Source organism: Notothenia rossii (assembly GCF_949606895.1).
Source record: "Notothenia rossii genome assembly, chromosome: 9".
Lineage (NCBI taxonomy): Eukaryota > Metazoa > Chordata > Actinopteri > Perciformes > Nototheniidae > Notothenia > Notothenia rossii.
The window spans coordinates 13521400-13545852 of NC_136907.1; the positions used below are offsets into that span (position 1 = coordinate 13521400).

The 24453-nt window shown below is 41.4% G+C and overlaps 2 protein-coding genes across 3 annotated transcripts in view; both read right to left on the reverse strand.

The window, feature by feature from the left end:
- The window catches only part of LOC307017757 (transcription factor COE1), an 81700-nt gene extending 80283 nt beyond the window's left edge, over positions 1-1417 (reverse strand). For both annotated transcript variants that reach the window (XM_079647525.1, XM_079647524.1), the window contains exon 1: positions 724-1417. In XM_079647525.1, the coding sequence (XP_079503651.1) occupies positions 724-854 (131 nt within the window). In that variant the 5' untranslated portion in view covers positions 855-1417. The remainder of the gene's footprint in view (positions 1-723) is intronic.
- Positions 1418-3751: 2334 nt separating this feature from the next.
- Positions 3752-17343, reverse strand: LOC307018251 (RING finger protein 145-like). The gene is made up of 12 exons (XM_079648394.1): positions 17143-17343; positions 13727-13978; positions 12123-12231; positions 11873-11964; positions 11014-11249; positions 10702-10877; positions 10390-10530; positions 9746-9928; positions 9320-9467; positions 8970-9092; positions 8499-8732; positions 3752-8039 (listed from the first exon to the last, which is right to left on the reverse strand). Exons 2-12 carry the CDS (start codon positions 13908-13910, stop codon positions 7392-7394), a joined length of 2274 nt encoding a protein of 757 aa, XP_079504520.1. The 5' UTR covers positions 13911-13978; positions 17143-17343; the 3' UTR covers positions 3752-7391.
- Positions 17344-24453: the final 7110 nt, after the last annotated feature.

Sequence of the window (24453 nt, forward strand, 5' to 3'; positions counted from 1 at the left end):
AGTTTGACATTTGTAAGGTAAAAAAATAAATATTAATAAATTATAGGACCTAATTAACGCAGCGACAACATAATAGGCTACTATATATTGTATCGTCTTGAGTTGTGTTTATTACTGAAAGTTAATTTATTAAAAACAAATAAAAAATGTATGATTTTCTGAAATAATAACAAAATGTGTTGAAGTCTGATTTTCTCATGACAATCTGAGACAGGGGTCATGATTTATCCACCTTTACATCCCGGAGGACCAATTTGAGAATCATGTTCCTCCTTAATAAGCCATGATTATGATTGTTTGATCATTTATTTTAAATCCATTTTTAACCCAAAGTATAGCACTAGAATTATTACTTCGCCACTTTGCCTTTATGTTAATTAAACATCAGCCAACTATGAACAGAAGGCTCGGGGTGTGTGTGCGTAAAAATCTGTAGTAGCCTAGCCTACAAACACATGTTGCCATTAACTGTTAAATACGGTCTCCTAAAATCATACATTAAAATTCTCTTTTTAAATGCTGCAAAAATAATCTTAGTTTAATTAATTATCGTATCATTAGTTAAATCCCAATCTCTTCCTCCGGACAGCAGCTCCCATAAACCCAGCATCGTGTCCTGCACGGGTGGCTGCAGCAGGGTCCTGACAGAAGAAACACGTTGTTCCATGTTTCGGTAAATAAGGCAGGGTGGTAGCAGGTCTCCTCCACCCGAGAAGAGCTCACCTTTGGGCGGCCGTGTTGGCGTCCAGCACGCCGCCCCCCTGCATCCAGCTCCGGACAGAGTTCATGCCTCCCAGCGGCTCCTCTTTCAGGCTGCTGCCGCTGCGCTGGATGCTTTCCTGGATCCCAAACATGAACAAATCTCCACAGCTCGGTGCCTCTCCTTCTGTTTCCCGGTCTCTCCTCAGCGGACTGTGCACTTGTTCTCCTGTAGATCCTTCACTCTGATTCAAGAGGAGCAACGTGGTTGCGCTTTGCTGCGGCTGTGAGCCTCGCTACAAATCAAGCAGTCGTGTGATAATTCATGCAATTCTAGTCCTCGTGTGTACTAAGACGTAGGGTGAATCATACTGGAGTAGAATCCAAAATGTCAAAAAAATCGCGGCCAGTCCCAGTGTGAACAGATGTTGAAAAGTCACTCCTTGCGCTCGGAGATCCACAGTTGAAGCTGTCAGACAGAAAAAAAGAGATCAACTGACACCCAGATCAGGTGTCATCCTTATCTGACACTTCTTTCTCCCTCTTTTCGCACTTTGCTCTCTCTTCTTCTCCCTCAGCCCAGCGGTCTGGGACGTATCGGTGGTGTGTGTGTCCGGGGCAGTGCTGCGTCCTGCGGATGAGTCCCGAGCTCTGCTCTGCGCTCTCTCTGTGTGAGGAAAACGCTCTGTGACTCTTCCCAAAGGACTCTCTCTGAGAACCAAACACGGGCTTCTCCCGCCCCGGGGGGAGAGAGAGGGAGGTAGGATGGGAAAGGAAAGAGAGGAGGGGACCGGAGGAGAGGAGGGGAGGGGACAGGGCGAGAGGAGAGGAGAGGAGACGCCCCCAAACAAAGGCGAGAGTGGAGTCAGGTCCGCCCCATGCAGCGGCCACGGAGCTCCTCTCCTCCGTCCTCCCCTATTCCCGGGCCGGGATCCCGCTCTCTGTCCTTAAGGGATGCTTTAACAGAAACATCTCTTTCTGTAAATGTGGAGATGAATTATTGGGCGCACCACAGAACTGACAACCGACCTTGAAAGTGTCTTTCTTTGAGTCGGCTGCTCACGATGCTGCAATAAGCTCCCATCTCTCAGTGGCTCTTCAGTAGGTGAACACATTCGGCTGCAAGAAAATCACAACTCCTTACTTTAAACAGCTAGCCTACTTTTACGCAAGACATGAAGTTTAATGAAAATATTAAATAAGTAAGAAGAGGTACACAAATATTTTGTTGCATCTTTGATTGGATGCATGAGAATATTGCCTTTGTTTTCCAATATTCTATTCTACAATATATTCACATTAACCAAATTATGTTTGAGAGAAAATCGGGATTTTACTGCTTTAAAAAAACATTTGATATTTTCTTTATCTTGTGTCATTATTAGACTTAAGCAATCTTCAAATCTCAGCATGTACATTTAAATCTCAGTTTTATTTAGACCAACTGGTTAGGCTCCATTATAAAAGCCATATTTCATCGTCACAACATATGCCTGCTCCCCATTGTCTTCCTCGGGCCTGCTTATTGCAGACTAGCGCCGCAAGACGCACAAACAAAAGTGACAATAACAATAATTAGCTCAAAATAACAATGAACATAATTGAGGATAATTGCTACCAGATTTCCCTGCTTTGTCTCTCCCTCAAGCGCCATCTGTTATTTGAAACAATTTATCACGGCGAGAGGGAATCCAAACAAATACAAATATTAATAGATAATTCCTTGAACTCGTTTAATAAAATAAAGCTACAGGGTATTGATCTGTCGAGGTGCAGAAAGGTCAAAAACTTTTTTATTATTCAGCTGGCTCTGAAAATGATTGGCAGGTAGAGCTGGCGCGGTTCCAGCGTTTAATTCCCAGAGGTTATTGAAAAACACTCTTGACCTTGATTATGGAGAATAAGAGTCTTTTATGCTCCAGTTTTCTGCTTATAGAGGGAGAAAGACACAGTGGAGGATCAGCCCGTCAAGTATTCAATCGGGTTCACAGCTGAAGAAAAAATACATGTGAATGGAGGAGTGTGGGGGGGGCTCTGGTGTTGCGATCGATCGGAGTGGGCTTAAAACATTTAGGCCTATACCATTCAAAAATACATATTTATCTGTGTAAGCTCTCAAGGGAATTTAAATGTGTGTAAAATCTATTAGCTAATATTGAATCTAAAGAGCTTGCCATTTTAATGAGTTCTCCTGCAAAAGGAAAAGCTTACAATTGTTTTAATTACTTAAAAATGCAAGACTTCTGCTTAACCTTAAGGAAGGGATATTATTGATTTATGAAGATCCTGAAACTTTTGTTCATTTATATCCATTAGGTAAAAACAACCAGAGGTGTGCTTGTGATCTTACAGGTTTTTACATCAAAAAGGCTGCTAGAATACTCAAATAACAAATCGCAATACAATAAAAAGGTAGCTGAAGTGAGGATATCATATAATCAAATGTAATGAAGTGTTATGTTCGAAACGTAAAAGGAGATATAAAACATAAGAAAAAAAAGAAAAGAAAAAAAGAAATCTTAAAATGCGCGCCAATCTCATTGAACAAACAGAACAATATAGCAGAATGAAGAGAAACACGATGAAAATCCACTATAAGAGTCTCTACAATTCTGTGATATAAATATTCGTGTGTGTGTGTGTCTCACGAGCCGCGGTTAGGCTCTTGGATCGCTTCTCATTCAGACTAAAAACGACACAGCAGCGCCATCTTGTGTCTGACTCCTCCAACTACACGCTCACTGAGGCACAGGCAGACATAACCTGATGGACAAATCATAGACTATTACATTATTCTGAATAAAACAGAGATGTATGCAGGTTGTACTTTCTGAATTTAAATTGCTGAAATGTCTGTGAGGATAAACCTCACCACTTTGTTCTACTTTATATTAATATATGGTCCATGTAATTGATGTACAGTACATAATCATATTTTGTGTATAAAATAATATATGTAAATATTAGGCTTGTAAATACAACTAATCAAAAAGAATTCTACTAAATCAATATGCAATATGAATGACAAGACATACTCCAAATACAAATCAAGTAAAGCATGAGATCAGAACGGATGGTTCATTTTTATTTCTGACATTCAATTTTTGTAAAATAACCAAGGCATGTCAGGCATAAATTCCAACACCAACTGTGAAAAACAACCGGCATTCAGAGTCAGGTTCTACAGAGCAGGTCCCAAATGTGTCTGATAAACAGACAAAGGAAACAAATTCAAACGAAACTCTATCGGGCATCTCTAGAGCTGCCCTGAACACCAATCAACTAACGTCTGTAAGTCAGAGGCAATAGCATTGGACAGCAGTGGTGTTTTTCAGAGAATATGCGTGCTCTGTTGCAGCTATAGATTCCATTACAATATATGCTTAATCAAAGTGTGAGAAAGTTAGCCTCAAACATCTGGATTGCAGATGTCAAAGTAACTTCAGCCATTATTGGATACATGTATTCAGATCCTCTCCTGCTTACTACATTACATTCAATACAAGCAATGTTTAATGAATACACATTAACTACCATTTTAAGAAATATTGGGTTGTATAGGTCACATTGGCTTTCTTTTGTAGTGGTATTTTCACAGCCAGTTGATTAAGAGCAATAATAACATCATTTCTGTTAATTTACTTATTGCATGTACCATTTTTACAACAGAACATAAAGCTTACAGGAGGAGATGCTATCTAAAATGTGTGTTGCTCAATGTGCGGAGCATTAGGGAATATAATACTTTTTAAATGAAGTAAATTCCACAGATTAAAATCTAAGATGCATGCAAATAATGCCTTTAAAACATTGAAAAGCTTAGTTTAACGTATCAAATAAAAATACTGTATAGTAACAAAATAAATATTGAGTTTAAGATAAAATACTATGTCACAGTTCGTTGTCTAGAAAAGTGACCAAATAACGGCAATTCTCCAACATGGAGTATAAAGTAAGCAAATACGTCTGGAATCTACAGCTGACAGGCTTTATCACGTAATACTGCACTGCTAATTCTAATACAATTGCCAATGACAGTTCTCATCGTGTGGAGCATGTGACATGTTGTCGTGCAGGTGATCCCTGTGCTCGACACAGCTCACGCTGCACAGTCAAACCCCAGGAGTGTGTGAAGCTTTCAAATCTTTGTATCCATTTCAAGTGCTTTGTTTTACATCAAAGTCGAAGGAATGGAGCTTGATAATAAAAATGAGATCGAGTCATTCAAGAATACAGAAAAGTCCTTATGTTCACCTTTTTTGAGGAACAAGTGCAAAATACATCAAACTTTTCATCTCTTTACAAAAAAAAAATAAACAGAGTTAAAGAGCGTGTTGGCCAGGTTTGATCCTACATCCATTATGTATTCATTCTCAGCCCTGCAGCCAACACTTTCTAATGTCAACAGTTAAGTCATTCATAGTAATAAGACCGTAAGTTATAGTGGTAGTAATTAATACATTTGAGGGTTAACTAGTGCTTCTCCTGTCCGTCAGCGACATGCTGATCCCACTCCTAACAATAGAGGGCACCAGAGTGATCACACCAGCTCAAAGACGCGTCATACAGAGCGGAGAAGCAGCAACACTGGCTGGGCACACACATCAGAGGCGGGGTTCCTCGAAAGCTTCTCTCACACAAGTTTGTCTTTGTTCACAGACATGACAAGTAATCAGGAACATCAAACCCCAAGGAAGCTTTGGAGGAACCCAGCCCTGGTCCTATTTATATATCAACACTCTTCTGATTTAATATAGATGCTATACAGAGCAACATTTATATACATCACACACAAACAGATTGGGCTGTCTCCTCGTACACAAACACTTCAGAGGGTATTTGGTTGCTTACAGCCGAAAAACAGCTTTGGAGCGTTGCTAGAATAAATGACATTAGTGCAAATGCAACCCCAAAAACAAGAAAAAAAAAAAACATTGGTAGCAAGGTTAGAGGACAATGAGACCCAAATAAATGCTGTGGTAACAGTGGCAGCGTGCAGGCTCTACATACAAGCGTGCATCAGGACTCATTCTCAAGTGTCAGACTCCCATTCAGACTCTTCAACACAAACACACTTCATCCCGTCCGACCCCGTTTACTAATCACAGGTGCCGTCAGAGAGTACCTTCGTGTGGGGAAAAGCGTTCCTACCAAACGGCTCAATTTGCTGGTAATAACATTTCAGAGTGACTAAGCAGCAGGATAGTGATGGCTTTAGGAAATACAGGGTGCTTTGATGGGATTGGTTTAAGAAGGAGCTGAATGGAGAATGGTGATGGCTCCTACCATGAATTCATGTCAATGGTAAACTTTGGAAGGTATGTGACTGGTTAAATATATATATGTAAAATGAGCTGAGCCCAGGGAGATGAGTGTGGATGAGTACCGTGAAGTAAAGACATCGAGGGGATTATATTCCCGCCACATTCTCAGCTAAACAGTGGTTTCTGTCGTGTGTCATCTCCCTCTGTCTTTCTCTCCCTTCTTTCAGTCCGTCTGCACTGTGAGCTGTCCAATAAAGCAGTAATGTAAAAGTTATCTCAAAAATAACATCTTTTTAACAGTTATACAAAAGTTTTGGCTATTTTTTTTTTTTTTGCTGGGACCAGCCAAACAAGTTTGATTCAAATATTGAAGCAGTAGAAGAGAGAGAGAGAGAAAGAAAGCTTAACAAGTGAAATGAATTAGTTAGTCCACATGTGAACCCTTTGATTTGTTCACTGTAACACTTAAATAGACCACGCCATGCCCGGTGCTCTGCTTAGCACCGGGCTTCAGGTCATGTGATCAACAACATTCAGTCAGTGTATTCACTCGTACACTGCTATCCTCCAACAGCGAAAACCAAGTATCTTTATGGAATCGACGGAGAAATGTATAGACTTTATGAACATTATGACTTTGTCACTGTTTATAATGCAACCATCGGTTTTCTCTGGCCTCTCAAGGCTCTCTAAACCTACAAACCGTTCCTCGTTAGATCATGGCACATACAGGACTCCAAAGAAAACCCAAATACTAGGAGAAGCACAGCCTTGAAAGAGAAGCTGCACAAACAAAGGCATGATGGGAGCACCCACCACTTGAAATGGGAAGGACATGAAGCATCATTTTAGGACTGATATCAGAGTAAAAAGCTGTGATGTGGTTCTTCAGTTTCATTCAGGATTTCACATTTCGTGGACATAATGTCAAACTACTAATTCTTTCAGAGATGAGATAACTTCATTCCCCTTTTTTGTGTTGAATGGAAAATGAAATCATTGCTGGCATGAAAGTTAAACTCTTCATGGAAATACATTTGGATAGACTGTTCCACGACCATTGCCGAAGAAATGGCAACATCTTGTCATCATCTGTGTTTCTTTCAATGCCGAGTGATGAACGTCAGCTTAGATGGTTTTTGAATATTCTGTTATAAAATGGAGGGGCTTGGAGTTCAATTTCTGACATGATGTGATAAGTAGAATATAGGCAGATGGGAGTATTAAGATTGTGTGTTTACATGTGGATGCAGAGGTGTGTGTGTGTGTGTGTGTGTGTGTGTGTGTGTGTGTGTGTGTGTGTGTGTGTGTGTGTGTGTTTACATGTGGATGCAGGTGTGTGTGTGTGTGTGTGTGTGTGTGTGTGTGTGTGTGTGTGTGTGTGTGTGTGTGTGTGTGTGTGTGTGTGTGTGTGTGTGACACCAGGGCTCAGAGGCTGCAAAGAGGAGGCGACTGTCCTTCAGAAGAGGAAGAGGGCTGGTCAAGCTCTGATGTGTGACCAGCAGATGACTCCGTACTGTCCAATAGGAAGCCTGTGTTTAGGTGAGGGGCGGGCTCGGGCTCAGCAGGGCTCTCCTCTGTCTGGGCCGCTGGTTGTGAGGGAGGGGTGTGAGAGAGAGATGGGGTCATGTCCAATGTGTTAGAAGAAGATGAGGAAGACGAGGAAAGATGATCTGTGAGCAACTGCTTCTGTGATTCAGTCACAAGTGCCGATGAGGAAAGAGAGGAAGAAGATGATGAAGGAGTCTTGGCCAGGTGCTGTGAAGTGGAGGGCACACCACAGGAGGAGGAGGAGGAGGAGGAGGAGGAGGCGGCTGCTTCACTGCCTCCCTCCTGCTCTCCTGTTCCCTCCTCCTTCCCACCATCTACAAGAGAGTCATCTGTCTGGTTTTTAGGCGCTTCTTCCTGCTCTGCAGGGATCTGATTGGCTGCAGGGGCTTCTTGGTTGGGGGCTGCTGGTAGGTTCTTGAGCTGCGAGTGGCAGAGGGGGCACGTCTCCTGGACATAAAGCCATTTCTTCAGACAGCCAGCATGGAAGAAATGACTGCATGGAGTGATCACTGCATTGTTCATGTCCTGGAGGAAATGAGCACACAAGCTGTGTTGTTAGGTTCTTCAAACATTTTAAAACCACTGTGTCCTATGTTTAAATCTATGCAGGCAACGTGAGGACTCCTACAAACGTAATCCCTGTCAATCAGCAGTTATGCTGACTAAAAGTGTGCAGCAGGGTCTGTGTCTGCACCCCCCTCAGGCCAGTAGTTTATTGTTACTATGCGTGGCACCTTTATGGGTGTCAGACTTTGGGCAGTGGGCGTGTATCCCATATCCAATAAGAACAGGCTGGAGCGCTTTAGAACTGCCCTGAAACAATCATTATTCCGGTTCACTGCCTATTTCATGTCAACACTGGTCCCGCTCTTCATTAGCTCTCTAACTCGCTCTCTCTGCGCTCAATCCTTAAAGAAGCCTGAAATGCATTTGTAGCCCTGTACTGGCTTTAACGAAACACAAACACAGAAAGCCAGTTCCTACCTGGTAGCAGATAGCACAGATGTCGTTGTACTGCTCCAGCTGTGTGTTGCTGGCCGTGGGGAGGCTTTTGATCTTGTTCACAGCATCTCTCCTGAGCAGGAAGCTCTGCCAGCCCAGCTGTGCTCTGAGCCAGACGTTATAATACGAGTGGACCAGGATGATGGTGCTGCCCATCACACTCCACTCGCCAAACACCGTCTCTGACACGCCGTAGCACACCACACACACCGCGACCTGGCAGAAGAGATAATCAGCAACATGCCATAGATATATATTTGTCAACATCGCTGCTGCCTTTCTCCCATATTGTCTTCGTGTGTGTGTGTGTGTGTGTGTGTGTGTGTGTGTGTGTGTGTGTGTGTGTGTGTGTGTGTGTGTGTGTGTGTGTGTGTGTGTGTGTATGTATGTATGTGTGTGTGTGTGTGTGTGTGTGTGTGTGTGTGTGTGTGTGTGTGTGTGTCTCTCTCTCACCAGGAACTCCAGCAGTCTGTACGTCCCGTTGACAATGTAGATGACTTCATCCATGTTCTCGACTGGAGCTTTTTGAATCTCCTCCACCATGAAGAGAATGTAGATCAGCAGAGTGCCGAGGACCTGGGGGTGACGGAGGAGATGTGATGTTATTCAATTCAATAATTAATCACAAAGTACAGATGGGTAGGGCACCTCAGGCACAGTGAGTTAAATAGGACAGGATTTCTATTACATTCCTTCTCTATAAATGGAGACTAGAGAAGTACACTTACACCTCTTCTGCTTAAAAGAGGTTTTTGAGTCCCTTCCAATAGTGCTTTCTCTGTGTGTGTCCGCTTGTGCGTTACCTGCAGTGATGTGAGGATGGAGGAGGAGATGATGATCAGTAGCCAGAAGTCCATGTGGAAGAACTGACAGATCATATAGGCCATGTAGGCTGGGAAGATGAGCAGGAAGAGACACAGAGACACTGCTCTGAAGTGCTTCCACAAACTCCTAAAGTACAGACAGAGGAGGGAGCAAAGAGAAAGCATCAGCTCCATCTGTGCCAACATGGGGCTTCACATTCATTGATGGGTCCTTTCTTCATTCTCTAAAAGCATTTCTTACATCTTGGGAAATAAGAAAATGAATCAGACGGGTTACGCTGGCACTAGGAATTATTTTATCCATTTTGAAAAACATGGGACCATTTGTTTAAGAAGGAGAATTATCTATGGCAGAGATAATCAATCATTTAAAGAAACCAAAAAAGTATGGTAAATGTATGTTACTTGTCTCTTGATGCTCCCAGGGCCAGGACTATGGGGTCAGCTATCTCCAGCATGGACTGCAAGATAGAAGCAACAACAATGAAGAGGATGATGGAGAGGAGGAAGGCTCGGTGGATGACCTGAAGCTCGATGAGGCCGGTCTGGACAGCGAGGATCAGCAGGGTGATGCCTTCAGTCATCCCTCTGCACAGACACACAGGAAACAAGCATCCAAAGTGGTTAACAAACACATCGGCGACCTTTAGAGCCTTGAAAGACGCCCATATAAAATAAATGAATTATTATTATACATACATATTAGGGCTGCTCAATTAAATCGTATTTCAATCGCAATTACGATTTTGGCTTGCAACGATTATGAAAACAACATAATCGAAATAAACCGATTATTTATTTATTTATAAATTATTGGTTTTTCAGTTGAATTATACTTAAAGTTCAGGGTAATCAACTGTGAAAAACATACTGTTCACATTTTTTTTTCAATAAATGAATGTTTTCAAAGTAAATGGATAATCGTTTTTAATAATCGTGATATCAATTATTGAATCAAATAATCGACATTATGACTTTTGCCATAATCGAGCAGCCCTAATACACATATATATATATATATATATATATATATATATGCAGTGACTGACCTGTGCATGGTGTTGTCATTCATAAAGGCTCTGTAACCTTGCAGGTAGAACTTGCAGAGAGTGAGAACTCCCAGAGCGATGAAGGAGACGGTGAAAACCAAACCCAGCAGGGAGTACGGCGTACTGCAACATTCAGCAATACTGAAGACGCAGAGGGGGGGGGGGGGGGGGGGGGAGTAAACAATGGTTACAAGACAAGGCAAATACAAATATCATCATAATCCATCATAGTCTGCTTATTTACAGAACACACTCTAGAGACTGGTTTCTCTTGTGGTGCTCCACACAGGGTGAACAGTGTTGTGGTCCTACCTGGTAAGAAAGAGGAAAAGGAGCCTCTCCCTTGAGGTAGGCTGGTCTCTGGTGCTAAAGTAGGAGTAGATCTGCAATGCGAATAGCAGGAGCCAGAAACACATGAAGAGAACTGGAAGTACCAGCTGGTTCCACAGAGACATACCCAACGCTAGCAGCCCGTACACTTCCACCACCTGGGGGACAGAGGGAGGCGGTAGGGAAAAAAATGAATGACATTAATATTAAATGTGAGGAAATCTCTCAGGACTATATGATTTCAAGGAAAACAGAGAAAGATGGAAACATCGGGCCATATAACTCGGTTATTACCTGAGCCAGCTCCCTGTAGGCAGTCTTGGCCAGCTTATATGGTACCAACAAATTAGAAGCCAGGAAGTAGATGACCTCCAGGCCTGTGAAGATCATGGAGAACTTATTGATGAAGACGATGGTCTCCAGCGGCACCAGACACAGTCTGGCCACCAAAGGGAGGAGGTGAGCGGAAAAAAGCCAAATCCTCTTGGTCTGCATCACACAGGAACATAGAGTACACACCACCAGCTGACCTGAGAGGAAGAAAGAGGAGGAAGTTTGCGCATACACATAAAACACTCTCATATTAAGCAACATATTTAAATACACACACACCCCCCCCCCCCCCCCCCCCTCTCTCTCTCTCTCTCCGCAGCGCTATATCTGTAACTATGTTATTTGTGCTTGCTCAAGCTTTCACTATGCAGTGAAATCAGAACTCAGTTTTCTCTTTTTAAAGCACAGGAGACTCCACATCTTCTCTGCAGTAAGATCAATTCAACACGGACCAGCTTCCACAGCATTAAGGCTAGGAGTTGGTGATCAGAAGGATGTCTGCCAAGTCAAACAGTATGACCTTTAAGAGATGCTTTTTAATATCGCTGAGCAATTTGCTGCAACTCTCCTAAGATTTCCGTGCCTTCTTTATAGAGGATGGATTTCTGCTGTCAGAGACTTGGGTTTAAATTGTGTCGCTCACTATATTGCAGTTCTACAAGTGACAGAAGATCTATGTTATCCTTTTTTTCCAATACTTTTCTAGACCTTCCTGATGCATGAGTACCAAATGAGAGGGGAAACAAAGGGCTGCAGAATAACCTAAACGTGCAAATGTTTGTGAATGATGCATACAGCGTCTTCACGCATCATATTATACCTATGAGAGCAGTGGTGAATCTGTTCATGGAAAGGGGTTCATGGTAGACAGGTCCTTCGAAGCCAGACTCTAGTTCACTGCGGACATAATCCCTGAAAACAAAGTTCAAAATGATCAATTTACAGGAAAGTCTATTGTGACTTATTATCTACCACGTTTTCTAGCTATTCATCTAAACTAGCAGAAGAACAACTCTTATATTCTGTGGGTAAAACACTTGAAGAATATGGGTCTATATGTAAGTGTGTACCTCGAGACCTGGTGACCAGCGAACAGCAGCAGGGCCGTGAGGACATACAGGTAGAGTTTCACCAGGTGCTGGCGCGGCAGAGTCAGGAGCACCAAGCTCAGGATGTAACCTGCAATGGAGTTAATCATGCAGACACACATGATAGGTTAGAGACAGTCAACAAGCAAAGCATTCAGTAAAAAGTGATACTATAAAAGCATGAAGTGATTTACTAAATAGTGTCATGTGGTTGACAGAAGTTTCTTAAGTTATTGCAGGGAAATATTTTGACAGTCAATAAAACAGTCGCTACTGTCAATAATATTATCATTCAACAGACTACCAAAAAACATGCAATAAAAAATCCGTAGTGCATAGTTACTTTGGTGTTACTGACTCTCCCTCTTTTATTATGCTGTCCAGCCACAGCGCTCATCAGCACATACCAAGCCTATTGGCTCATTAGCCAACTGCAGCACACACACAAACACGACAGTCTGACAGCACACACACAAACACACAGAGAAAACTCAACACTGTGCTTGTTTGTTTAAATTTGCTGACCATCACACTTTGCTGAGTCAGCGTCACCCTCACATCACGGTCACTGTCAGTCAGTGCTTCAGTTTCACTGGCTCCCTGTGTTGGAGGGAGGACTTTATGAACTCATTATTGGCTCTTGGATAATCTGACTCATGGTTCTTTTCCATTTAGTGTGTTCTGTGATGGTAGTCTGTCTCAAAAGGAGGTTGTGGCTTGTTTTCAAAGAGTTACACCTCATAAAAGGGTGTGAACCTGATGGCTGGAAGAGGAAAACTAATTTCAGGCATCGTCCATCTTTTTTATTTTACCAACGGATAAAATTGATTGTTTTGGTCACACTCCACTTGTCGTTTTGCCAAGCAATCCCTCGTGAGCGCACTGAAATCACTACAAAGCAGAGCCTCATGGCTTACTGCCTACCAATATGTGTGAGCATGCTCTAACTGATACGGTTTAGGTACAGAAGGCTGACTTAGAAAGGAAAGAAAAGGAACCATGCAAATTAGGGCTGCTCAATTAATCGTATTTTAATAATCGCAATTACGATTTTGGCTTGCAACGATTATGAAAACAACATAATCGAAATAAAACGATTATCTTTTTTATTTTTTATTGTTGGTTTTTCAGTTGAATTATACTTAAAGTTCAGGGTAATCAACTGTTCCATTTTTTTTTCTCTATAAAATGGATGTTTTCAAAGTAATTGTTTTTTAATAATCGTGATATCAATTATGGACCCAAATAATCGAGATTATGATTTTTGACATAATCGAGCAGCCCTAACGCAAATCCAACCATTACAGATAACATTGTGACCGTTGACCTATAGAAAAAGCCAGCGGAACAAATGCTGATAGTCCAGTCAAATATTCCCAAACCAAAACAGCTTCCACAAGCCATAACTTAACTGATAACATTGACATGATACAGCTCATTATGCAAGTGTAAAATACTTTTGAGTGCAAAGAGCGCAAAGCATTTGTGTAATGTGTTGCTTTACACTAATCCTCTGAGAAATGTTAATACAGGAGAATTGAATTGGAACAGGCTTTGTGTCATGTGTGTTTGTGGTCAACACTGACCTACGTAGTGCAGGTAGAGGGCCAGGTATTTGTACTGGAACAGGGGGTTGTTGGAGAGGCTGGAGCGCTGGATCTTCTGGAAGAAGGAGCTGACATCCCAGCGGTACAGGACATCCAGCAGCATGATGCTGGGAACACGCAGACCCACATTGAGCACCGACTCTACGCGGTCCTTCACTGCCATGGCCTCAGCTTAACCTCTGATCGGCAGGCAGAACTGACCAACAAGACGGGATGTAAAGAGTGGGTGCGCTGCAGAGAAAGAGAGACAATGCACAAAAAAATAAACAACAGGATGCAGTCAGGAAGCAGTTACTTATGTTGAGAGCAAAAAGATGAAAGCCAGCCCTCATTGAACAAGACCTGGGGTGGAAGTGAGAGAAAGGTCAGAGGAAGGTAGAGAGAGACAGATAACGGAAGTGCAATAGGATGCAGGAGAGATGACACAATTTGTTTAATTATCTAGAAGCAACTGTGAAGTGAATGTAAAACAAACTAACTGCTAAGAAATGTAAGACCCAAAAGGGTCTGGTAGTATAAAATAGGGATGGAAACGATGAATCGAATATTCGAAATTATTCAGGTATTCGAATATGAGTTATGAATATTTTTATTGTATTTTTTTTTTTGGGAGGGGTGCCTAAGTTGATTTCATATTATCAAATGGAATAATTCAATGTATACGACATTGCCATAGCTAAATGTGTCAGGTCTAAAGGTGTGTTTTGCTCCGCTCACCGGTCCCTCACACCGGGCAGAGCTGCAGGTGCAGATCTCTTTCTCTCTGGTGTCCGGTTATACTTCACTCGCGTTTATGTCCAAATCCATCATATCTAGCTAGTTCTAGCTAATGATATGGCTGCTGCCCCTCCCTACACGTAGATCACTCAGTCTCAAACCTCATTAAATTCCAGCTGAGAGGGTCTTCTAATCGCCTCCGCACCCACCTCTCCCCTGAGCATGTAGACATGCTCATATTCTTAAACAAGAATGAGTATTGAATAGCTGCATTCTGTGCATAGGCCCTGTTATAGGTTGTTGATCTCTGTTGTAATAGGGTTACGCTATCCTAACCCGCTATGTTGTTCGTGTATGATCCCTCTTTAATTTAAAAAACAAGTTATGTTTTAAGCATGAAAGCTGTAGGCCTATAGCTCTCAACTGTTCAAACTGTGATCACCAGTTCAATACATTTGACAAATTCGACTTGGTTTCTATAGTTATTTGAACATGTATTTATTTATCTTTCAAAATTAAATCTTTTTTTTTATAAATCCTTTTCCACATTTATTTTTTTATATAGGATATGTACATTTCGGTTAATCGGTTAACCGTTTTTTGGGGGGTCGAATATTCGAATATACATTTGCTTTCAAATTCCCATCCCTAGTATAAACCTACCCAACAACAGCCAATGGCTTTCTGCATTTGGCAGGTGGGTAGTGTTTTATTCTCACCCATACATCAATCATTATGCATAACATTGAATTGGCCTAGTGAGATAGTCACTGAAAAATAACACTATTGTATACATCTAACACTTGATAAATACTAAAGAGGCTGTTTTACTTGCATTTACTTCACTATAACTTGCATTTGAGTCTTTATAAATAATGTTCCATCATTTAGATCACCAACAGAACTACTTGTTAAAACATCTAGCAACCGTTTTAAAACAATAAACAATCTATTAATGTCAGATATGTCCCTTTTCCTTTTGAACTTGGTATTACGAGTTAGTCTGACACGGCATATCTCTGTTGACTGCCCTCCTACCCTGCTCATGCGTGTTATGCCCCTCGCTGCTAAATGTAGGAAACACAATCCATGGATATATTGTTCAACTCCCAAAGTGAGTATATTTGCAGTACAGTAGATTACATAAAGGCTTGTTGAGATGAGACATGGGTACGTGAACAACTGCTTCACCCAAATCTATGATTTGCATAGTCAAATCTATCAGTTAATAATAAATCACATTTACGTTCAATAAAGAAATCAAGGCCTTTGTTAGCAGAAAAACGTAACATGAGCACAAGAAACTGAAAATAAACTGGGAACACTTTCAGTTATTTCTATGCAGGTGCAACTCAGGCTTGATAAATTAGGCACACTGGTCAAATCTGCTTGTTCACATATAAAATATGCTTAGTCAGTTTTTCACACACTGTTCTGTTTATATTTACAGCATACAAATAGTAGCATATTCATTTTCTATTTTACAACTCTGTCTAGTGCAATGTGGGTTACTGTATCTGAGTAAGTGCATTGCTGGAAACACATGTTTAGTTAGTAGTAAAATACAATTATGCATTCATTTTGCACATCTTATTGTAGTTTTTTTTTAAAGTTGTATATTTACTTTGATGATGGCACACTTATTTGATTCAATGCCTCTTTTCTTATGAAGGTAGCTTGAAGCACTAGCTCAACACAAATTGAAATTGCAAGTTAATTAAAACAAGCTGTCTTTTCACACTTGAGTTTAATAATGCTCACAGCAGAATAAGGTTTGATCATTCCACCTCAAGCTTCTGGTGTTGCACTTAAAATACACATATCTAAATCACTTTATAATGCCCGGGTCCACTTGTAGTTATAGACTACCAATCTTTTCATATTCCTGCATCCCAGGACTAAACTCTAGAAACTTACGTATGTCTGAAATCACCACGACTATCACTGGCCAGAGAGAGATCACTTCGCAGAATCCAAGTTTATATAACGCAACGTCGAGCACACTATTTTTTATCTTCCGTAATCCATTATCAGCTACAGGGCATGGTATGGTGTATTTATATTCATGCTCGCTCGATGTCTCATAAGCCTTATGAGGCATCGCCACTACACACGTTATGGATGAGTGAGTGCTGCATCGTTTGTGATACGCAATGAACTTTAGTAACCCCTTCGTCTCGACGGAAAAAAATAATATCTTAGCTAGCCCGTAAAGACTGCAACTATTTGCGAACCAGCGACCGGTTGCAGTTTGCATGTGACTGAAACGCAAAGTAAGGTTATGTTTGTCCAGTTGTGAAGTTGTTAATATATCAGCGTACGTGCTGTGTAGGGATGATGAGCTGCATCGAGCACAGTGCCAACAATTTAAGCTAACGTAGCCACCTAGCATCTCTGCATCTTAGCTACTGTCAACAACCAAGCTCCCGTCAACTAAACAGGAAATAAAAACATAACTAACAAGTTAACTTGGTTCTAACTCCACTACTTAGATACAGCCATCCATATCAAAGATAGAATTCTTATCTTCTTTGTCTAGCGATTAGCACAAACAGTTTCCCTCTTTGCCACTAGCGTTAAGTCCCTACTTTAGCATAGCTAGCAAGCAGACTGGACTGCTAAATCCTGAGCTAGCTATGGCGACAAGCCAAGACTCGTGAGAAAAAAAGAGAGCTTACATTCTGTAGGACGATGTTTGCAATATGTACAACTGTTTCGGGATACTTTTCAGGTCGGATATCGACCATTTTAACTCGGCGACGCCCGAGTTAACGGTCCTCTTGATGGAAGAGCCTCGCACTCACAGAATGCGGCCGATCCGCTCATCTCAACTAGCAGCCATTACCCCGAAGTACCGAGGAGGATCTACTGCGCATGCGCAGAACCGCTTGTCCCGTTGCATATTTTGTCCCCTTGTTATACTCAGGGGTGGAAGAAGTATTCAGATGCTGTAGAAAAATACTTCGTAAAAGTAGAAGTACCACAATGTAGGGATATTCTGTTACATGTAAAAGTCCAGCGTTCAATACGTTACGCAAGTAAAAGTACCAAAGTATTAGCATCAAAACATACTTAAAGTAACAAAAGTAAAAGTATGCATTGCGGTGACCACCTATTAATACACTGGGTTACATAATTCATACATGGAACTACAGTACTATTGTTCCCACACGGACATGTTATGTGTGGTCGTGTGTGCCCTCCTGGCTTCTCTCTCTTCTTCCCGGACTGCAACCGGACAACATGACCTAATTATAAAGTAACCTTTTGCACCTTCATTGCACCGCCTCCGACTCCCTATCTCTCGGCACTACACCATACTGAAGTATTATTTGAATTATTTGAAGGATTAAAGTAACGTATTATGGCAGGAAAGTTAAATCTGGTATATTCATTTTAATGTCACCTTATATATATTCATGTGTGTTAAATTTGAAGGGACAAAATATATTTTTCCTCCCCAATATATTGAGGTGAAGTCTTTGTGTTTAGAGAGGGATGTGAGCAGGGGACATCCTTGTTTGGGGATAGCTCCAAAACTCTGGAATGTTTCCCCCATAAAAGAAGAGGGTGCGTTACACATGCTTAGGGCAAATGTGTGTGTTTTCATTGCAGTAAATATATGTGCTGCGTGATTACTATTCAACTATACCTCTGTTTTTATTCTTTCATGTGTGGGTACTAAATGGCTACAAACATTGTGGAGAAATTAGCTTAAACATGTTTTATTACTCTATATGAAATGGAAGCAGCGTTTATGACAGGGACGAGAGAGCTGGGGGAGGGGACATTCTTCTTAAGATTTTCAGCATGTCAATTATCAGGGAAATCTACTTGTTTTAAATAGATGTGTGTGGTTAATTACTTTGTATTAATAATAACAGTATGTGTAAAGGAAGCTGGAAATATGCAATGTGAAACCTTTTATTTGAAGTAAGGATGTGAACAATAGCTCAAATGGCTGGAAAGGCTGCAGGACAAATGAGTGTGTTCTCTATATTGGGCCTGTGTGAAGTTTGACTATTTAAAAAGCATCTCTAGTACTGCTTAAGAGCCTAGGTAATGTGTTCCTCGTTATTATTGATATGAAAGTAATTCACATGTATTGCGTATATTTAGCCAACTATAACAACTATATCTTAAAACATACTTTTAACTTGTGTGTGGTAACCTGAGGGGGGGAGATGGACACAGGGACAAAGGGCCATAAAGGGGATGTGTGTGTGCTGGTTGCAAGATGTGAAATAAGATAAGGAAACTTGTTGTTTAGAGCAGGTTCGTACCAGACACCAAAAGGTATCTGGTTTTCGTCAAACTGAAAGAGACTTTTTGTTTCCGGGTTTCTTCTGCTGTGTCGCACTGATTGGGTGCGACAGGCCATGTGTTGGTCTCTCCCAATAAGATGACCTCTGGGGGAAAGCACACACACACCTCCTCCTGTGTTTTTAGTATGAAAGCCTGTGTTTTCCTTTGGTTCGCTCTCTTTTTCTTCAGACTGACCAGAGAGTAAGACAGGAGAAAGAGCAGGAAGTACTTCCTTTGTATTTGTATTATTACTTTGTGTCATTAAAACAAGATTATTGTTTAACTTGCATTCTGGTGTTTCTTAATCCCTTCCTTTTTACGAATTTACCCAGTTTACCAAACGACACGCGGAGACGAGGTTGGTTTTAAACATCCTCCAAATCTCCAACAATACTCGTTATGCAAATTGGCCCATTTCAGAATAATATAGGCCTATGTATTATTTATAGTTATCAATCAGTCAATGTTTATTTATATAGCCCAATATCGCAAATGTTACATTTGTCTCAGTGGTCTTCACAGTTTGTACAGAATATCAGTATGACAATATGACACCCTCTGTCCTTTGACCCTCACATCATACAAGGACAAACTTCCAGAGAAAACCCCACAGTTTAAAGGGGAAAATGGGAGAAACTTCAGGGAGAGCATCAGAGGAGGGATCCCTCTCCCAGGACGGACAGACATGCAATAGATGCCGTGTGTAAATCGAAAAGATAATACATTTACAACATAGGTAGACCAAATGCTTGGAAATGCATGTGTCTATAATAAGAAGATGAATCCACGAGGATGTCAGCAATCTTGTGGGAGCCATCAGGGAAGTAGTATGGTGAGAGTCTGGCAGGACCGCAGAGACAGGTTCAGCCCATGTTCAGCCACGACTCGAAGTCCAAAACTCAGAACCAGTACTCAGGATAGAGGATCCAGGACACATGACCACAGCAACAGGATTAGCCTCGACTCAGGATCCCGGCGTATATATGGACACAAAAAAAAGATTTGGGGGAAGCTGGGTTAATCGGAACATGAGAGTACACAGGTACAAACAGCCAGAAAGACGGAGTAAGGTGCCCCCCCAACAGTCCAAGCCTGTAGAATGTATAGGTGAAGAGGCACAACGTATAGATACGTCATTGCACTCTTATTAGATTATTTTATCACTAAAAGCTTTATCAAAAAGGAAGGTCTTAAGCGTACTCTTAAAAATGGATAGGCTGTCTGCCGCCCGAACACAAACTGGAAGCTGATTCCACAAATTTGAATTTTAAATTCTATCCTGTGTTCTATAGGGAGCCAGTGTAAGGCAGCCAGAACAGGAGTAATGTGGTCCCTTTTCCTAACTCTAGTTAGTACACGTGCTGCAGCATTTTGAATCAGCTGAAGCAATTTAACTGACTTCTTGGTACACCCTGATAATAAAGAGTTACAATAATCCAGCCTAGAAGTAACAAATGCATGGACTAGTTTCTCTGCATCGTTTTGAGGCATGATATGCCTAATTTTGCCAATGTTGCGTAGATGGAAGTAGGCGGTCCTTGAGATTGATTTTATGTGGGCGTTAAATGATAAATCCTGATCAAATATAACACCAAGATTCCTTACAGTCTCATTGGAGGCCAAATTAATGCCATCCATAATTAGTATATCTTTAGATAGTTTGTTTCGTAGATTCTTTGGGCCGAGAAAAATAACTTCGGTTTTGGTCGTGTTTAACAAACCACGTTTTTAAGTCCTTAAGGCAGTCTTGAATTTTATTTAGGTGATTGATTTCATCAGGCTTGATGGATAAATATAGTTGAGTATCATCCGCATAACAGTGGAAATTTACAGAATGATTCCTTATAATATTGCCAAGCGGAAGCATAATGTGAACAAAATAGGTCCAAGCACTGAGCCCTGTGGCACTCCATGGCTAACTTTGGTTTGCATGGAAGATTCCTCGTTGACACGTACAAACTGAGAGCTTTCAGATAGATAGGACCTAAACCAGCCTAAAGCAGTTCCCTGTATGCCAACTAAGTGCTCTAGTCTTTGCAATAGGATATCATGGTCGATAGTATCAAATGCAGCACTGAAATTGAGCAAAACAAGAATAGAGACAAGTCCTTTGTCTGAAGCTATAGAAGGTCATTTGTGACTTTAACAAGAGCTGTCTCTGTGCTATGATGTGTTCTAAAGCCAGACTGAAAATCTTCAAATAAATCATTGTTTTTTAAGTAATCACACAACTGTTTTGTGACCGCTTTCTCAATAATTTTTGAGAGGAATGGGAGATTAGAAATAGGTCTATAATTGGCTAAAACCTCTGGATCGAGGTTGTGCTTTTTAAGAAGAGGTTTTATTACTGCAACTTTAAATGATTGTGGAACATAGCCTGATAATAAAGACATATTCATAATATTTAATAAAGAAGTGCTAATTAATGGAACAACTTCCTTTAACAGCTTAGTTGGAATCGGGTCTAAGATACACGTTGATGGTTTAGAAGAAAGAATCATTGAATTTAATTGTTCAAGGTTTATGGCTGAAAAGCATTCTAGTTTACTATCTAGTGTAATGTTAAAGCTTACATTTCCGGGAGCTGTTGATAACACTATACTGGTCAAAGGCATGAGGTCATTGATTTTGTTTCTAAGAGTAACAATTTTATCATTAAAAAAACACATAAAATCATTGCTACTGAGTGCTATGGGAATAGAAGGCTCGATCGAGCTGTGGCTCTCTGTCAGCCTGGCTACAGTGCTGAAAAGAAATATTACATTATTCTTATTCTCATCTATTAATGAAGAGTAGTAAGCTGCTCTCGCTTTACGCAGTGCTTTCTTATATTCATTGAGAGTAATATGCCAATTTAAACGAGATTCTTCAAGTTTAGTGGAACGCCATATCCTTTCAAGTTGTCTCAACTTTTCTTTATTTTGCGGGTTTTGGCATTATGCCATGGAGCTAGTCTATGTTGTTTTATTTTCTTCTTTTTCATAGGAGCAACAGAGTCCAATTTTATTCACAGCGCATCTGTAGCACTATCAACAACATGATCAATTTGGGGTGGTGTACATTTTGTATACGTTTCCTGCCCTACATGCAGACATGCTATCGAGTTAAGTATTGATGGAATCTCTGCCTTAAATTTGGCTATAGCACTGACAGATAGGTTTCTGCTAGAGGAGCTTTTGACTAATGCTTTGTAGTCTAGTAACAGTACTTCAAAAGTTACCAAAAAATTGTCGGATAAAGCAGGATTATGCGGTTCGACTAATAGTTGCTCAATTTCAATACCATACGTCAGAACAAGGTCGAGAGTTTGATTATAACAGTGGGTTGGTTTATTTACACTCTGACGGAAACCAATATGATCTAATATAGAGTTAAATGCAACAGTAAGGCTATTTTTATCGTCGTCAACATGAATATTAAAGTCACCTACGATAATTACTTTATCTGTTTTAAGTACCAAAGTTGATAAAAACTCAGAGAATTCTGATAAAAATTCGGAATAAGGACCTGGTGCACGGTACACTGTAACAAATGAGATTGGCTGCAAAGTTTTCCAGGTCGGATGCGTAAGACTAAGAACAAGGCTTTCAAAGGAGGTATAATTTAATTTTGGTTTAGTATTGATAAGTACATTTGAGTCAAAGATTGCTGCAAATCCACCTCCTCGGCCTGTGTCTCAAGCAATATGAGTATTGATATGGCTGGGTGGAGTGGCTTCATTTATGCTTACATATTCTTCATGTCTCAACCAAGTTTCAGTGAGACAGCATATATCAATATTATAATCTGATATTAAATCATTTATCAATATTGCTTTAGATGCTAAAGATCTTATGTTTAAGAGTCCACATTTAATCTTCCTGTTTTGTTGCACTGTAGTAGTTGTTACATTTACTTTTATTAAGTTATTATGTGTGACACCTCTATTAGGTTTTACTTTAAATTGTCCTTGGGCAGACGCACGCACCGTTAATATTGGGTATTTTATTGGACAGAGCGCAGTTATTGATGCAATAAAGTTTTTATCAAAGGTGGAGTTTGTTTTAATTACTTTGTGTGCTGAAGAGTACATTGTGAATTTTACTCCAGAACCCAGATGTGATTAAGTATTTTCTTTTCATTGTCATTACCATGGGCATCATTTGTTAGAAACGTGCCTGGAACACCTCCCTAGGGAGGTGCCCGGGTAGCATAGGTGCCCGAACCACCTCAACTGGCTCCTTTCGACGCGAAGGAGGAGCGGTTCAACTCCGAGTCCCTCCCAGATGACTGAACTTCTCACCTTATCCCTAAGGGAGACGCCAGCCACCCTGCGGAGAAAACCCATCTCGGCCACTTGTATCCGCGATCTCGTTCTTTTGGACATGACCCATCCTTCATGACCATAGGTGAGGGTGGAAACGAAAATGGCGCGGTAGACAGAGAGCTTTGCCTTCTGGCTCAGCTCTCTTTTCGTCACAACGGTGCGGTAAAGCGACTGCAGTACCGCTCCCGCTGCTCTGATTCTCCGGTCCATCTCACGCTCCATTGTTCCCTCACTCGAGAACAAGACCCCGAGATACTTGAACTCCTTCACTTGGGGTAAGGACTCATTTCCCATACTTGGAGTGGACACTGGACAGTCCATCGGTTTCACACTTGGTTGCGAACCGATCCAGTGAGAGCTGAGTGTTGCAGACCGATGAATCCATTAGAACCACATCATCTGCAAAAAGCAGCGGTGCAATCCTTAGTCCACCGAACTGCAGACCCCCTCAAAATCCTATCCATGTATATTACAAACAGGATTGGTGACAAAGCGCAGCCCTGGCGGAGGCCAACCCTCACCGGAAATTGGTCCGACTTACTGCCGAGGACCCGGACACAGCTCTCGCTTTGGGAGTACAGAGATTGGATGGCCCTGAGCAGAGAACCCCTCACCCCATACTCCTGCAGCACCTCCAACAGTAATTCCCTGGGAACTCGGTCATAATATGTCTTCTCCAAGTCTACTCTAAACACATGTAGGCCGGATAAGCATACTCCCAGGCCCCCTCCAGGATCCTTGCGAGAGTAAAAAGCCTATCCGTCGTTCCACGACCAGGACAGAATCCGCATTTTTCCTCCTCAATCTGAGGTTTGACAATCGGCCTGACCATCCTTTCGAGTACCTTAGAGTAAACTTTCCCGGGGAGGCTGAGTAGTGTGATGCCTCTGTAATTGGAACCACCACCCCGGTCTGCCACTCCTTCAGTACTGTTTCCGACTTCCACGCAACGTTGATGAGACGTGTCAACCATGACAGTCCCTCAACACCCAGAGCCTTCAGCATTTCTGTGCGGATCTCATCCACCCCCGGGGCTTTGCCACTGTGGAGTTGTTTGACGACCTCAATGACCTCCCCCCGGGGGATTGGTGTTGATCCCCTGTCATACTCCAGCTCTGCCTCTACCATAGAGGGTGGAGTTGTCGGGTTCAGGAGTTCCTCAAAGTGTTCCTTCCAAACACCAGTGGCATTTTCTCCTGGAGGCCAAGGGAAGCCAGGCTTCCCCTGTTTTTTCGGATTGTAGTTATAATTTTAATAAATAAATGAAAACACTTCGTTTAGTTTCGGAAATTCTTTGTTGTGTGTTGCTACCGGCCCGTCTCTCCCCCATTCTCATTGATTATTTTACAAAGAGTGAAACAGCGCCCCTCTAGATGTT